Here is a 16,496-nt window from a genome sequence, read left to right as displayed (position 1 = left end):
CCGTAGGCCGTGGTCGCTGGACCCCTTCACCGGTCCCCTTGAGAGCCCGACACCGGGAAAACCAGTTGGGCCTGCTCACCCCTCTTGAGACCCGCGCCCCACCCAGACTGCGCTCTCCACACCTCCCTGGGGGCCGATCCACAGTTCAGGCCTGCGCCCAAGTACTGGCCTACCTGGTGCTGTCTGGCCGGGCAGCCAGCACCCTCACCGGAACCAGCTGGCTATGGCCCTGGGATCTGCCGTCTCCACTCCCTGGAGCTCTGCCCTGCTGGGCCCATTCCAGCCCTCTGCGGCCCTGTCGGCACACCAACCCAACCTCAGGGTCTCAAGCAGCAGGCGCCACCACGCATGTCAGGTGTGGGAGCGATGTGCACAGGCTCCGAGGCCCTGGCCTCCGAGCCCCCTCCCAAGAGCCCCTTCCCAGCAGCTGCCCCAGACCCTGCTGGGCTCCACACCACACTCAGAAGAAAACTCAGAACTCTTGCTGGGACTCTGGTCTCTTAGGCCCGGCTCCCCCCAACCCACCTACACCTGCCCCTGCTCCGTCCAGGCCTCTGGCTAACGTCCTCTCCTCCGACCACTAAAACAGCAGCTCCAACACTCCCACCTCCCACTGGCCTGACTCCTATACACAGCCAGGAATCATCAGTGTACATCTAACTCTGCAGGGAAACACAAGCCCCCCGAGGGCAGAGCCCTCACCTCACACACCAGCATGTTCCCACCCCGGCACTCAACAAGGCCTTCTCAATGAACCAAAGACAACATTCAACTGATGGCTGAAGGAGCCAGAAAGCGGTGTGAAAGGCGGAACAGGATCAAGACAAATTTTAACCCAGAAGGTGGAGAGTGGAGAGAGGAGGGTGGGAGGGGAGGGGGTTCAGGGCAGGCCCACCCCCAGGTGGTGGGGGGGAGGGGCTCTGGCGACCCAAGGGCAGAAGAGAGCAGATGCACAGACTGAGGTTTAAGCCTGAACAAGGTTTAAACCTGAGTGACCCCCCATCAAGCTGCAGCCAAGAGCGTCTGCTGGGCTCAGACAGCGTCTCCGAGCAGCCAGGGGCCGGGGAAGGCTGGCTTTGGAAGAAGAACTGCAGGAAAGGGGCTGGGAGCAGGGAGCACCGGCCGGCCCGGCTGCCCGGGGAACGACAGACAAGCTAACGGCACAGACAGGGCCCCCCAACCCCGAGCAAAGGAGCATGAAAAAGGACAGTGCTCAGGGATTAGAGGACACGCCAGGGAACAAGTTCAGGGGATGCCCTGAAATAAAGCAAAGACTCGGCAGGGCGTGCCATCCCTGCTGGAGAAGCAGTTGGAGAAGCAGGGAGCACAGCCCTGGAGGGAGGGGTGGGGGGTGGGGTGGGGAGGACAGCCTGAGGCAGGGAGAAAGGTTCTGGGTTTCTGGGGGTCGCTCCCTGAACTTCTCACCTGGCAGCTGAGCCTGGGAAAGATGCCCCTTCCAACCAAACCCCAGAGCGCCAGGCCAGGGAGGGCAGAGTGGTGCCCACCTCCCAGGAGCCCTGGATGCCCATGACCCTTCCGGCTCACGTCCCTGCTCTGTGCACAGGATGCGACACCTGATGGGTGCTACACGAACAACGGTCAAGAGGAGTGGGGGCGATGCCTTCCAGTAAAGGTCTAGCAACATCAGCAGTGAGACAGTTCTTGAGACATGAAGCTTACCAACAGAAACCCTCAAAAGTGGCTGTGATGATCTCCTTTGAAGCAATGTTCGACTTCAGTGACTGTCTGCAATCCCAGGGGTCCCAAAGCAAGCGATGTGAATTCATCTGTGTCTAGAATATGCTACCCTTTCCTTTCCAGGCAAGGGGCTACTTCTGAAAACAAAAACGGGGTCACGGTTCCAAAACAATAAGCAAGCGCTGGCATGGCATTTCGGAGGCTTTGACTGTTCAAAGGATACACAGCTTTTCATCATCCTGAAACGTGAAGTAAAGTTTAACAAAGAAGGGATGATCCAGCCGCGACATCACGTCTCGCTCTCTGGTTACATACGGGACCTTGTTCTCTTTGATAATGTGGCGTTTCTCTAGAATTTTAACTTAAGAAAGAAGCAAGTTACTGCAATTGGAAATGGTAAGAAAACACTAAAGACATGACACATAAAGTATCAAACACAAATTAAAGTGTTTCACAAAACACACCCACCAGCTTTGTGATCAATAGTGCCCTGTCCCCCAAGACCAGCGCAGCGCCCTCCGGGGGCGGGGCAGCCAGGCGGCCGCGGGCCCGGGGCGCTGTCCCTGCTTCCTAGACACTGAGCAGCCTAGCTCGCTGGAGTTAGTTACTTACTAGCATATTCCCTTGAGGTTGCCAGTTCTCGGGCCAGGACAACCTGGTTTGGGAAGAAAAGAGGGAAAAAGAAGAGAAAAAACACCCAATGTCACTAGGGCACAGAGTCTCACGAGGCACCCTGCAACCAACCACAAGGAGCACCCCGCCCCCTCTGAAATTCCTCTTTACACATTCTTGGCCCGGTGCGGACAAACGCAGTCAGTGACTAAGATAACATGTTCTCACAGATAAAGGAAATAGATGTTCTTCACGTGTTTCCAGAAGGGTCCCCAGCATCTGCCAGTGTTCCTCGATGCAGTGAAACATATATTCACAAACACCTTAGCACTAGCGTAGCCCTCACAAACTATGGGAAGCAGCAGCAAGTAATACCTCCACAAAGTGGGCATTGGGGATTCCTTCAAAAAAAATAACCTTATGGATATGTTCCTGGTACATGTTCACTGCAAAAGGCCACCCTGAATTTGGGCTTTTACCAATAACTGTTACCATCCATTTCACTTGATGCCCCCAACAGATGCTATAAATCCCACGCTTGCCTGGAGGGCGTGGGAAACGGAGGCAGAGCCACCCACAGTGTGCCGGCACCACTCCCTGGCTGTGCCCTCTCCTGGCACAGCCTGACCCTCAACTGACCCTCAACCCTGGGGACAGAGTACCAGTGGGGCCCCACACAACAGGGAAGAGACCTTTCTACACACACCTGGGCACAACGTGAGCAACAACTTCCCAGTGCCCGATGGCCCCCCTGGCAATGAGCTGGGGCGGCCCCTCCTCCACCAGCCGGTGCCAATTCCCCTCCTATGACACCTGCAGGGAATGGCCGAGAACCCACGAGCAGATGGAAACCTGCCTCCTCCTGGGCTGTGAGTTCTATCCCGTAACAAAATCCCTCAAGTTCATCACAAGTGACCCTGGGCACTGTGTGAAGCTCTGCAGTCAGTAAGACCAAGGTTGGATTACATGTGCTCAGGCAGAAAGATCAGAAGGATCTCTGTGGGAGAGGGACGCGGGACTGCCCTCAGGTGCTGAAGGGTAAGGAGAGGGGCTGGTGAAGGGCTGGCCTCCTGAGGTTATGGACTGACGCGAGGCTGACAGCGGCACACGCTGGCCAGGTAAGGAGAAAAGGAGGAAGGGCGTGGCTCGGCTGCTAACCTGTAACGGAACCCTATCTAGAGCAGACACCGTCTCATCTTTCTGTCACGTGAACTCTGCACATTCCATGCAGGTTTCCTATGTCCGTCCACGCGGCCCAAGCTGACGGCAGGAGCACCCTCAGGGAGCTGTGGGCAGCGGACCAGGCTTCCCCTCTCCAGCACCAGCTGCACCCCAGGAAGGGCCCGGCCCAGGATCCAGCCTGGGAGCCACCTCTTCTCCTCCACTCCCACCCTGGAGACCTGCTGCCAAGTGGTAGGAGAGACCTGCGGGCAGCACATGTAATCGGAGACCCCAGTCTGCAGGACTCCCACCAGCGCCGGAAAAGAGCCTGCGGGCTCTCGGGCTTTCCTGGGCACTGGGAAAACCAGACCAGCTGGGGCTTCTCTGCATGCAGAACAGATGGCACGCACTTTCACCCACAGTGGAAACCCAGGGACACTGGGAGAACGTCACAAACATGTCCTCATTTTCCAGGCAACATAAACATCCTGTGCGGGACAGCTGAGAGAAGAACACTGCTTCTTTGACTGGACTCGCGCAAGTAACTGCAGAACACCCGAGGTTCTTTCCAAAACAGTTTTTCTCTTTCTGAAAGGACCTGTGAGTACCTGATCTACTGGGCCTTATCCTCAAAGTTGAAGGTTTTTATCATGAGGACCCAATTCTTTCATAACTTAAATACTGCCAATAAAAAAATCTAAATTAAAAATGTGAACAGAGCAAAAGTTAACAGTTAAAATGATATTGGGAACATGGGTGAGCTGTAGTATGTCACGTTCTGTGTATTTTGAAATATTTCATAAACGGAAAAAGAGAAAAGGAAAACAAATTTCACACAAGGTTTCTTCACAGAAAGGCCAGGCAGGTGGCACAGGAGACGAGACCCCACGCCAGCCAGGGGACCGTGGTTCTGGCCTCCTCGTACCTGCAGCAAGCCTCCAGCCCCGCCACGGCTCATGAGGCCTTCTCCTCAGCAGCTTTGTACCTTCATATCTTTGCTCGAAGAGGAAAACTACAACAAGAGAGGTCAACTCTCTCGGGGAACAAAAAGAATGTGCTGTGACTGGGACTCAACAGTGCTGTGATAAGGCTTCTGCTCGTGAAACGGGACACAGAGATCTGGAAGCTAGCAGGTCGAGCACTGCAACTCGAGCAAACAGCAAGTGTGTACTTTCAACAGACGTTTTAAAACCAACAGAAATAATAAAGGCTGTTCAGTGTTTCCCGTTTGAAAAGACCCTGATGCTGGGAAAGACTGAAGGCGGAGGAAAAGAGGACAACAGAGGATGAGACAGTTGCATCGCATCACCAACTCGATGGAAATGGGTTTGAGTAAATCCGGGAGTTGGTGATGGACAGGGAGGCCTGGCGTGCTGTGGTTCAAGGGGTGGCAAAGAGTCAGACATGACTGAGTGACTGAACTGAATGTTTCCCAACAACTATGAACAGACTGACACCAATACTGATGTTCAATCTAAGGAAGAAAAAACTCCCAGGGTCTTGCCAATAAGGTGCAATGATATGAAATGTCACTTGCTGATGCCTGATGAGAATAAAATTTCACTGGATTTTTTAGAAAATTAAACACAAGATCATGAAATGCCTTTTAAAGCTTTCACCTACAAAAATCACAGCTTAGATATTTTCACCATCTCATCTGATTGGTGGCAGCCAGCCCCAAGTCACCTTCACTACAGGAGACAATCCCAAGGGGCCCGAGACGCTCCTCTGGGGTGGAGCGCCACCACAGCATCTCAGCGCCCAGCTCCGCGTCCCGAGAAAGGCCAGTGCTCCCAAGGAGAACACCCTCGTCCAACAAACGGCAGCGGCGTGTACTCACTGTTGAAAAGGAGCCTTCACCGAGAATCTTTCCGAATTTGAAGTCCTCGGGCCGTTTCTTCCGAGGCTGCGGGGGCTGCGTGCTGTGCTGCAGAGCGCTGGCGCTCGCCCGGGGCTGGGCCGCGGTGCCGTCCATGGCGGGGCCCTGCCTGCTTCCCCCGCTGGGAACGCCGGGGGCCGTGCTGGGCTCAGTCTGGGTCCTCACCATTGATGGGGATGGGCAGGAGCATAACACCACGCTGGACTGAATGGGAACCGTGTCATACTGGGGACACAGGAGAAAAGAGGTAAGGTTCAAGGCGGCTCACTGTTCTCAACGTCTGAACTCAAGTCTAGATGTCGCTGAGCCGCCACCAAGCAGAGGCAGACCGCCCGACGTTCGGACATGCAGCCCAGGCTGCGGCCCTCTACCCCAAACTCTCCTCTCGCTCAAACCTGGCCCTGCCCTGTCTGTGCGCCCACAGACCCACCCCCACCCAGCAATGACCCGCCCTCACCCTCTCCCTCCGGACCGAGTACACCTCCAATGCCCCCAGCCCTGCTTAGCTGGCCTTCCCTAAACACCTTCTGTGGCCTGTCACACAGCAAGCTGGGCCAAACCTGTTGACCTCAGGGTCTCCCGTCCCAGAACCCCTCCCTGCTCACCTACCCACACATGATATAAGGCGAGATGCACAGAAGGCACCCAGGGCTTGAACAAAAAGACCAGCTTCAGACTGTGTCCCACAGCTGAACAGAGCAGGTACCTAAGCAGTCCCGGAACACAGAGAGTAACCAAATGGAAAGAAGAGTCCAAGAGCTGCCAACTGCACAGGAAAGGTACAGCTGATAAAGAGCTAAGCTGCTCAAAAAGAACAGTAGTGGAATAATGCTTAACAACTTGGAAAGGTAACTGGTTTAGAGCCAAACTGCTCACTGCACACCCAAGTTACCTCCAAATCAATTTAAGAATTGTATGCTTTTTTAGTTATTTAAACAAATTAAAAAACCTAACAAGTTTTTAAAATTTGCAATCCCTATTAAAAGAAGCTGGCTTCCTTGCAGAAACTGACAAGATGATTCCAAAATTCTTATTGAAATTCAAGGAATCCAGAATAGCCAAACAATCTCAAAAAAAAAAGGAACAAAACTGGAGGACTCACACTACCTGGTTTCCAAATTCATTACAAAGCTATAGTAATCAAGACAGTGTGGTGCTGCGTGACGACACGCGCTGGTGAACGGAGCAGACCCCAGAAGTCAACTCCTAAGTCTGCGGCCAATCAATCTTTGACAAGGGTACCAAGGCTTCGTGGGGAGAAAGCCTTTTTCTGCTAATGGTACTGGATATCCACACACAGAAAGACGAAGGTGGCTGCCTTTCCCACATGAAAATTTAACTCAAATGGATCAAAGATCTACATGTAAGAAATAAAACTAGAAAACTCTTAGAAGAAAATATAGGAGTAAATCTTTATGATCTTGGCAATGGGTTCTTAGATATGAAACCAAAAGCACAGGAACAAAAGAAGAAACAGATCAAAGGGACTTCATCAAAATTTAAAACTTCAGTGCTTCAGAGGCACCACCAACAAAGTGAAAGAGCAACCCAAAGACTGGGAGAAAATATTTACAAATCATCTATCTGATAAGGGACTTGTATTCAGACGGTATAGAGAACTCAAACAATTCAATTAAAAACGAAACAAAACACAATTTAAAAAGTCAGAAAATCTGAGTAAACACTTCTCCAAGAAAAAACCCATACAAATGGCCATAAAGTACCTGAAAAAAGGTTCAACATCATTAGCTACTACAGAAATAAATGCAAGTCAAAGCCACAGTGATCCATTTCACACATACCGGGATTAAAAAGATAATAACAAGCGTTGATGGAGACGCACAGAAATTGGAACCCTCACACTGCCAGTAGGATGTCAAATGGGGCAACCACGTTAGAAAACATACAACAGCTCCTCAAAAGGAAACAGGCGCTGCACAGCCGAGCAATCCCCCTCCGAGAAATGCAAACACAGGCCCACACAGATCGTGCACAGGCACGTTCACAGCAGCATTACGGATAACTAAAAGGGCTGGAAAGGACAATCAGCAGACAAGTGAATGAACAGAATGCACTGCAGCTATAAAACCTGAACGCTCAGCCATAAAAAGGAGCACTGATACACTCTACAAGACAGATGGACACGCAGACACTATGGGATGCGAAAAGGGCCTGGCACGAAAGCCACACACTGCGCGACCCCGTCTGTACGGAATCTCCAGACGAGGCAGACCTACAGAGAGAGGAGAGCTGGTGGTCGCCAGGGGCTGGCAGGAGGCGAGAGCAGAGCAGCTGCTAATGGTCGGGGGTTTCTTTCTGGAATGAGAAGGATGTCCTGGAATTGGAAAGTGGGGACATATAGCCTCATAAATACACTAAAACCACTGAATCACACACTTTCAAAATGGGTGGATTATACAGTATATGAATTATATCTCAATAAGCTGTTATAAAAATAGCTGTATCACACAAATGACTAAATAAATTTATATGTGAGATCTCATTCAAATCCATAAACCATCAAGACTGTTTTTTTAAGAAAAGAATAAGCACCAAGAAAACGCAGCGTAGCTCAGGGCTGTGAAACTGTGTCTCTCAGACACAAGCGAGAGCCCCAGACCGCAGCACACATTTTTAACCATGGGGAGAGGCTGGGAGATGAATTATTAGATAAGAAGAATGACTGAGTGTGTTTACAACACGGAGAGACACCAAGGGCCGGCGGGACTATGCTAAAGCACAGCGACCCATCCAGCTGTGCCCGGCACCGTGGGCTGCGCTGCCGCTGAAACGGTCTCGGACAGCAACGCGGTAACCCGTCAACAAAGCGGCAGCAAGACTTCCATCAGTGAGACACAGGAAAGTGCTCAGGAGACTTTCATCAGTGAGACACAGGAAAGTGCTCAGGAGACTTTCATCAGTGAGACACAGGAAAGTGCTCAGGAGAGGCGGGCAGACGCGCAGCTAGAAATTCAGACGGCCAGTAAGGGAGGATTTTTAGATGGTGTCAAAGTTAAATCGGAAATACACAGAAGTTGTAAGAAAAGCCTTTCCAGTCTGAGCCTAAAGCGTTCCAGGAGTGACATCATGGGCCTACTCGTCACCAGACTGTTGTGGAACAACACGGAACGAACTCAGAGCACCCAGATTTGTCTCTAACAGTCCTGCCCTTTAAAAGAATCAGAAGAGCACTTGGCTCCACATCTTGGAACAGGAAGAAGGCTGTCAACATGGGCTGTGATCCTCTGCTATGTCTGAAAAGGAGGCTGTCTGTGTAGGAGGAAAAGGCAGGGAAGCTGGCCTGTAGGGACTGTTACTGGCCACGCTGTGTCCCTGTAAACATAAGTACAGCTACTAAGAATAAGCTGAAACTGGGGAAACTCGAGACTGCAACACACACAGATAGGTGGTAAGAAGTACATCAACATGGTAACACAAAAGCAGGCTGAAGACAACTGCACACTTAATTTTATGAATTTAAACAGGTAAAGGAGTGTGGCCAAAGTTGTTTCTTATATGTATGTTGTTGTTTTCCAGTCGCTCAGACGTGACTCTTTGCAACCCCCTGAAATGAAGCACGCCAGGCTACCCTGTCCTTCACCATCTCCCTGAGTTTGCTCAAACTATGTTTGTTCAGAAAGGCTAGATAAAAATCTTCTCTCTCCATTAATACAGGGAAGAGATGCAGAGAACTATAAAGAAGCCCGAGTCCTATAGGAAGTGCAACCAAGAAAGGCTGGACAGGCGGGCAGAGTAACCAACGTGTGCGGAGTGCAACAGCTCAACCACAGGGGAAGCTGACGGAGACAGACGCTCACCTTAAGAGGCACAAAAGCCACACAAGTAAGAAACACATCTAGACAGAACTCCCTGTGACCTGAACGTGACGAGCACAGAGGAGGAGAAGCGAGGCAGTGGACGGCAAGAAAGGCAGGAGCCTGGGCCGTCCGTGGCAGGGCAGGCCAGGCCAGGGAAGGCTGGCTCAGGCAGGTCACCCCAGAGGACACGCCACACGCCAGCTCCAGAGCTGCTCCCCAGCTGGGATGGGCAGGCTTCATTTTCACTTCAGGCAAGGTACACAAATATGAAGGAATTAACTCAATGCACAGAATCAGTGAAACACTAGGAGACTGACTGACAAGCGCTGTAGAGACTGTTTAAGAGAACCTGCCTTTTTAAACGTGGCCGACAGCACAGACGTGACCAGCAGTGCGGGCCCTCTCGTGGAATGGGAGCCCGAGGCACAGCGCTTCCTCCTGGAAAACTGCCGTCTCCGTGGACTCACTGAGGCTCACGGTAAGTCTAGTGTGCCTGATGCACCTCATAAACCCTCCACCTCAGGAAAGGTACGAGGGCTGGACTCAGCTCTGTGGTTCAGCCAGTACCTTAAGGGTTTGTCCCATAAACAAAGCACACAACCTTAACAGAAGTGTTGCTTAGCTGCTCAGTCACGTGCAACTCTTTGTGACCCCATGGACTATAGTCTGCCAGGCCCCTCTGTCCCCAGGATTCTCCAGGCAAGAACACTGGAGTAGGTTGCCATGCCCTCCTCCAGGGGATCTTCCTGACCCAGGGATCGAACACATGTAGCTTGCGTCTGCTACACTGCAGGCAGGTTCTCTACCTCTGAGTCACCAGGGAAGCTAACAGAAGTGTAATCAAACTCAGGAGCTTCCCCTGGATATCAGCTGGAACTTTCTGTCCTCCAGGGCAGTGGGAAGTGGGGAGAAGGTCACAGTCACCATGCCGAGGTCCATCAGGAACCAAGACAGGCCCGGGCTGGCCTCAGCGTCCAGGCCAGGGGCCTGATGACCCCAGGCTGTGCCCACAGGCCACCGAGCACCTCACAGGCTTCCCAGACACAGCCAAGGGGTAAGCACTCCCTGTGCCCACGGGGTCATCCCAAGTGCAAACTCTCAGGCCCAGGACTGAGGCGCAGCAGGGCTGTGGGATCCGAAGGGACTCCACGAGAAGAGGAGGAAAAAGCTGGCGCTCCAGCAGCGCCACCCCAGGCACCGCTTCAGACTGGCGGCTCACAAGCCCAGTGGGGTCACTGCTGCCCAACGGGATGGGGGCAGGGAGAGCACCACGGGTTCTGCCAAGTCCAGCCGGTTACTGACCTCACCTAAGCACCCGCCTCCCGCCAAGCAAGGCTCAAGGAGACAACGGGAAACGCACCAGACAGTGGCAAATGCTTCTGATTCAAAACCGACACATCAACTAACGAGTAAAATCTCAAACATGAAGTTTCTAGATAACAAAATGTGACGAGTTGATTCATGGACCTGAAAAAAGGTAATTTTACAGACATGCTTCTGGACCCAGTGACTATTCCAGCAACGGTGCCACGTGGGTCTCACACGGGTCTCAGCCCAGCCAAGGGACAGCACACAGGGCAGAGGCCAGCCCCAAGGCGGAGTGCAGGAGGCGGGGCGCAGGAGGCGGGGCGCAGGAGGCGGGGCGCAGGAGGCGGGGCGCAGGAGGCGGGGCGCAGGAGGCGGGGCGCTGGACGACGGCCACCCTCGAGCCAGCTCGAGCAGGGACAGATGGCTCTGGCGTCAGGCAGCCCGGGGAGGCTCACATGGTGAACACGGCTTCTACCGGCCTCAGGAACACCTGCTGAGGGCCGCACTCTTCAGCTGCAGCCTCCTGGATGCGAAATGAACACGCGCCCAGCCCACGGCGACAGCCTCCAAAGACAATGACAGGTGCGTCTAATGAGACTCAGCTGACACGGACACGCTCCTGAGCGCTTCCTCTCCATCAGAGCAGTTTCCCCAGAACCGGTTCTCGAAGGACAGCACAGAACACAGAGGTCTGCTCCTGACCTCAGCGGCACAGACCCCACACGCAGCCTCCCTCCAGGTGGCAGCGCTTCTGGTGGACACGCGGATATCCAAGGCATGCTGAAGATCAAGCCATCTCGACAGAGCTGGACCTGCCTCCAGACCTGTGACACCGAGCGCCCCCTGGCCAGCCAACAAGGGAAGGAGCAGAGGGTCGTGCTGGAGAAATCCGCTCAGGTCCTCCTCAATACCAGTCTGCGGTGAGTGCCTCGGAAGATGCCCCAGCCACCTGTATCCCCCCAAGCTGGTCACGAGACAAAGGCTGGAGCCCAGGCTTTTCCCACCAGTAAACATCAAGGCCCTTGAGGCCAACACTTATTCTCACAAGTGTTGAACTCTGGCAAGCTCCCAGCCTCAAAGCACAGCTTCAATGACAGGTTTGAAGGCAGGAGCTGACAGGCCACTCTTGAAGGACACACACCATGCAAATTAACATAAGCTAGTAGGTCTTTTGTCATTGGAAGCTGGCTGCAACTGTCAGCATGCTCTGGACAGCTGCAGAAGGTTCTGGAGCCAGAGCTAAGCTGCGCCCACTTCAGCCTGATGGGCACTGAAGCAGAAGGCTTGACTGGAGTCGGAGCAGAGAAACCGCGTGCACTGGAGCTGCCGGCGGGTAGAAAGGTGGCCCTGGGGCCAGGCTGCGGGTCTGCACACACACCAGGTGCCTCGCCCTGACACAGCACCGTCCCCTCGACTCTGCACCCTCACCCCCGCACAGCAGGCCCGCCCCGGTGTGCCGCAGCCCACAGCCCGCAACCCGGGAAGGAGGGTAGCGGAACCCCGCCGACAGCGCCTCGGTGGCTTCCCCAAGGACACCCTCTTCTCCAACACCTTCTGTTATTTCATGAAAATACATGCACTCATTCTGCTCATCACTGTTTCTTAATGGAGGTAAATGAACTACGTTATTAACCCAAAGACTCAACAAACATGGCCACTGTGCTAGCAAAGGCCCAGGCAGACGCAGTCCCTACCTCTAGGAAGCGACATCCTAAGGGAGAGGGAGTGACAGACGCAGGTTCACACCCATAACTCACCAAGGAGACTGTGCAGGCAGCCAGGCACAGGTAGAGGCCTGCGGGGGGTCAGGGGAGTGAGCTCCAGGGAGCGGGGGAGTGCTGCCGCAGGTCCCAAGAGGCTGGCAGGGGCTCAAGGGTGCTGCGAGGGCACGCAGGGGCACACTCACACACACAAAGCAAGATGCAAGAGGAACCAACCACGCGCCACACAGGCAGAGTTTCACTTTCCTCTAACGTTTGAGACTCAAAACTCAGGTTCAGCGGCCTTTGAGTCAGAAGGAAAACCCAGTCATTCTGAAATGGCAATAACAGATGATGTAATACACAGACACACACACACCTGCTTTTCTCCCCCACAGGCTTTATGAGAAAGGGCAGGGCCACCACCAGCACTTCACAGGCACTTCAGGGACTTAAGGTAAATGCAGTGCTCCCAAGACCACACTGCTTCGGGGCTTCCCTGGTGGGCAAGTGGCTAAGATGCAGGATTCCCTATGCAGGGGGCCGGGGATCGATCCTCGGTCAGGGAACTAGATTCCACACGCTGCAACTAAGAATTGGTATGCCAAAACTAAAGATCCTGTGTGCTGCAACAAAGATAGAGGGTCCGAGTGCTTCGACTAATACCTGGAACAGTTGAATAAATAAATATATTTTTTAACAGTTTTATCCACCTCATTAACATTCACTGAGCACCTACTCTGCACCATGCTCTGCCCTAGGCATGGTGGACACAGCAAAGAACCGAGCCTGTGCCCTCCAGAGGCCCACGTTCTAGTGGAGGCAAGGTGACCTCCAAACACAAAACCCTGGCAAAACCCAGCGTCTCAAATGGTGATAAATCGCTGTGAGAAAATACAGCAGGAAAGGAGGACAGGAGGGGTGCAAATGTAACAACCAGAGGCGCCCCCACTGGGAAGGTGACTTCTGAACAAAGACCCGAGGAGGTGGGGAACCTTCAGGGAGATGAGTGGGCAACGCAAAGGCCCGGCGGCAGAGCGGCTCTAGACTCACAGTCGTCTGCTTGACCCTCAGGACGGGCTGCTTCCAGACAGGACCTCTGGATGCCAGGCAAGACCTCAGGACCCCTGAAACCCCCTCCTCTGGCCACTTCTGGCACCCTCTGGGCACCTCAAACCTCAATGGGGAAGTCTGAGCAGTGGGGCTTCCTGCAGGGTCCAGGCGCCTCCTGCACCCAAGTCTGATGCCGGCCGAACCCCACTGTGGGGTCCCACATCAGCCCTAGGCGCCAGATGCTGGCCACCAGACCACGGCCGCTCTGGACACGCCCTAGAAGCTCCCACTCTGCATCAGCACCACGGGCATGGTGACACAGGAGCCTGTCACTGCCAGCCTTTCTCCTTCGTGGAATTCCGCAATTTCCTTCCTGCTTCAGCCCCAGCGCCCCAGCGCCCCAGCGGGAGACTGCGTCTCAGGGCCGTGCTGACAGAGCGCCGTTCACAGGGACAGCTCAGGGCTCCTGCTTTCTCTCCCTGCAGTCATAACTGGCTGGTATGGGTATGTTTTAATGAACAGTTTCAATTCGGCAGTAAAATGATGGTCGCAGTGTTACCTGTTAAAGCATTTTAAAAGCACCAACTGTAACATGAAAAGCCCAGGAAGAAATCCCTCGCCCAGAGTGAAAAGCCCAAACGTTTACCTGTATTCCCGCTGTCACTCTAAAGAGTTGATTTGTAATGTTTCGAGGCGATAATTAAGCCGCAGAGAAGGAACTCTGAGGCGTTCTCACCGTGGTCTGGAGGACTCTCACCAGCTCTGGCCCGCGGCAGGGGTCAGGCTCACGAGGACCTCCTTCCAGCCTGCCGGCCCTGCGCCCTGTGGAGACAGCACTGCCCGGGGCGCCCGGGGCCTTGGGTGAGTCACTCCCACCCAGCAGAGCCCCATCAGCCCGCCACCCGCTTGGTGACCCAAAATTATGGTAAACAAACACATCTGGTTACTCAACAGCTTCTGAAATGTAAGTCTCAGGAGAAATTTAAAGCTCCAGCACCCTGTCCCCCAGTCTCCTCCGCCCCGGTCACAAGTCCTGGGGAACACGGCTCTCCACCGGGTCCTGACAGCACCGCGTCCCCACAAGCCCTGACTGCAGGCCTCCCGACACCCTCGGCGCACCCCGAGTGCAGCATCTCCCATTGAGGGAAGGCTGGAGCCCCACGCCAGGGGCTCCAACCCCTACCCCCACTCCCCCACGTCCAGGTACCAGCACCCTCTAACCCCCGCAGGACAGGACCCCTCTGTTCCTCTCTCTGGCTTCTGGAAACGCACGAAGCGGAGCCTGTGGCTCTGCTCCACCGCGGACAGGGACGGATGGCTGTTCTCAACTGAACTCACCTGAAGAGCCGGCGCCACCAACACCCAGCACCTGTGACGTCTCTGGAAGCGCGGTCACACCGCCCAACACACATCACATCCCGCACCATCACCGGGCCACGTGACCGAGCCAGCAGGCGGCGCCCGAGGGCCCACCATCTCCAGTCAGGCCCAGGGCAGCACGTGGGCATTCCTGACAGAAGATAAGCCCACGTCTCAAACAACCGACTTCCAAATGAACTTGGAAAAGCATCATCCGTAAACGGCATTTTCTGTACACTTAAATTGGTTTTACAGCAATGTGTATATAAGAACATAGGATTTTCAATTTCTTTGAGGATTGAGTTCAGCAGTCTCCTCTTAAGAGGTAGAAACTCTAAAGGAAAAATTAATTTGAGATGAATTAATTTTCATATCCACAAAAACACATCAAGGTTTAACTTAATGACACTGTCAACCACTAAGGGAGTTTAGGAAAATATGAGCATCAAAATATCCAGAATCCAGGGACTTCCCTGGTGGCCCAGGGGCTGAGCCTCCGCATTTCAGTACAGGGGCCCATGTTCCATCTCCAGTCAGAGAACTAGATCCCACACGCCACAACTGAACCCGCCCGGTATGCCGCAAGTCAAATAAATAAACAAACACTGAAAAACAAATCCAGTATCCAACATTCAAAACTGCTAAAGGTGACAAATATGATTGACAAATAGATGAAAATGCAAATGAATTTGGAGCAAAAGAAACCCAGTGACCCACAGGTTTCTTTTCCAGCTTCCATCAAGTTTCCTACACCAGACACTGCACCTCTTCCCAAGCTGCAAGTGACGACTTCCCTTAATCCTTAGGAGACCAACCGCCGGGTGAACGGGAGCTGGTTTTTAAAATACAGAGCCATGTGTTTTTAAAGCACACCCCAGACCTTAATTACGCGGCGGCAGGACAGTAGTGCGCCAGGCAGATGAGGAAGCAGAGCGGCGACCACGCACCAGGCTCCAGCACCACGGCGAGCGTGCAGGGGGCGCGGCCCGCAGCCTGGGCGGCCTCCCAGAGCCCCTGCTGGGCCTGCCCATGGAGGGGCTCAGCAGAGATGACTTTTCCAAAAGTGCTCAGAGAAGTTGTGTCGGCATGAGAGACTCATGGTTTCTCCTCCTCTGTTTTGAAATGCAGTTTAAAACACTTTACAATGGGGCTTCCCTAGTGGCTCAGTGGTGAAGAATCCGCCTGCCAATGCAGGAGACACAGGGTCGATCCCCGACCCAGGAAGCTCCCACACGCTGTAGAGCAGCTAAACCCGTGTGCCACAACTACTGAGCCTGTGTTCCAGCGCCCGCGTGCCACACTGCTGAAGTGCGCACGCGCTAGAGCCAGGCTCCGCAACCAGAGAAGCCCCCACTCACCACAGCCAGAGAAAAGCTCAAGCACTGAAGACCCAGCACAGCCAAAAATGAACAAAATTATATTAAAAAAAAACTTCGCAATGGAAGTGATTTATCTGTTCATTCTGACAGATATTCACTTAGTGCCAACCAGGTGTCCAATCCTACCTGAGCCCTGGGGACCAAGACGAGCAAAGCAAACAGCAAACAGCCCCCAAGTCAGCGCCAGGAAGCAGGGGAGGGGACGCAGGGGAGCGGGGTTGCCTAAAGTTCCTCGGATCCCTGTGGATACTTCTTTCTCATCTCTGTATCTTTACCTCTTTAAAAAGGATAAAGTGTTAAGCAAGAATTTCACATGAAGAACAAGCTCGACTCATGGCTGGCGTGATGAGAGTCAGTCTTTCAGCCTGAGCAGGGAGCCTGTCACTCCGCAACACAGCCAAGGACTCAGGACTCAAAACTACATACCCTGCACTGAAGCAACCGCAGCCAGATGCTTTCGAAGCGCCTTGGCTCCGAGGAGTTCAAATCTCTACCTGCAGACCTACCGAGGAAGACACAAACTTCATGA

The 16,496-nt window shown here is 53.6% G+C and overlaps 1 protein-coding gene across 2 annotated transcripts in view; it reads right to left on the bottom strand.

Annotated features, from left to right (window-relative positions):
* The window catches only part of PDPK1 (3-phosphoinositide dependent protein kinase 1), a 63,777-nt gene that overhangs the window by 32,023 nt on the left and 15,258 nt on the right, over positions 1 to 16,496 (bottom strand). For both annotated transcript variants that reach the window (XM_018040359.1, XM_018040360.1), the window contains exons 2-4: positions 5,312 to 5,575; positions 2,311 to 2,353; positions 1,922 to 2,059 (exon numbers count right to left, since the gene is read on the bottom strand). In XM_018040359.1, the coding sequence (XP_017895848.1) occupies positions 1,922 to 2,059; positions 2,311 to 2,353; positions 5,312 to 5,575 (445 nt within the window). The remainder of the gene's footprint in view (positions 1 to 1,921; positions 2,060 to 2,310; positions 2,354 to 5,311; positions 5,576 to 16,496) is intronic.

Source organism: Capra hircus, chromosome 25 (assembly GCF_001704415.2).
Source record: "Capra hircus breed San Clemente chromosome 25, ASM170441v1, whole genome shotgun sequence".
NCBI classification, from domain to species: domain Eukaryota; kingdom Metazoa; phylum Chordata; class Mammalia; order Artiodactyla; family Bovidae; genus Capra; species Capra hircus.
The sequence above is the reverse complement of the archived record's forward strand: the minus strand, read 5'-3'. Positions and strand labels throughout refer to the sequence as shown.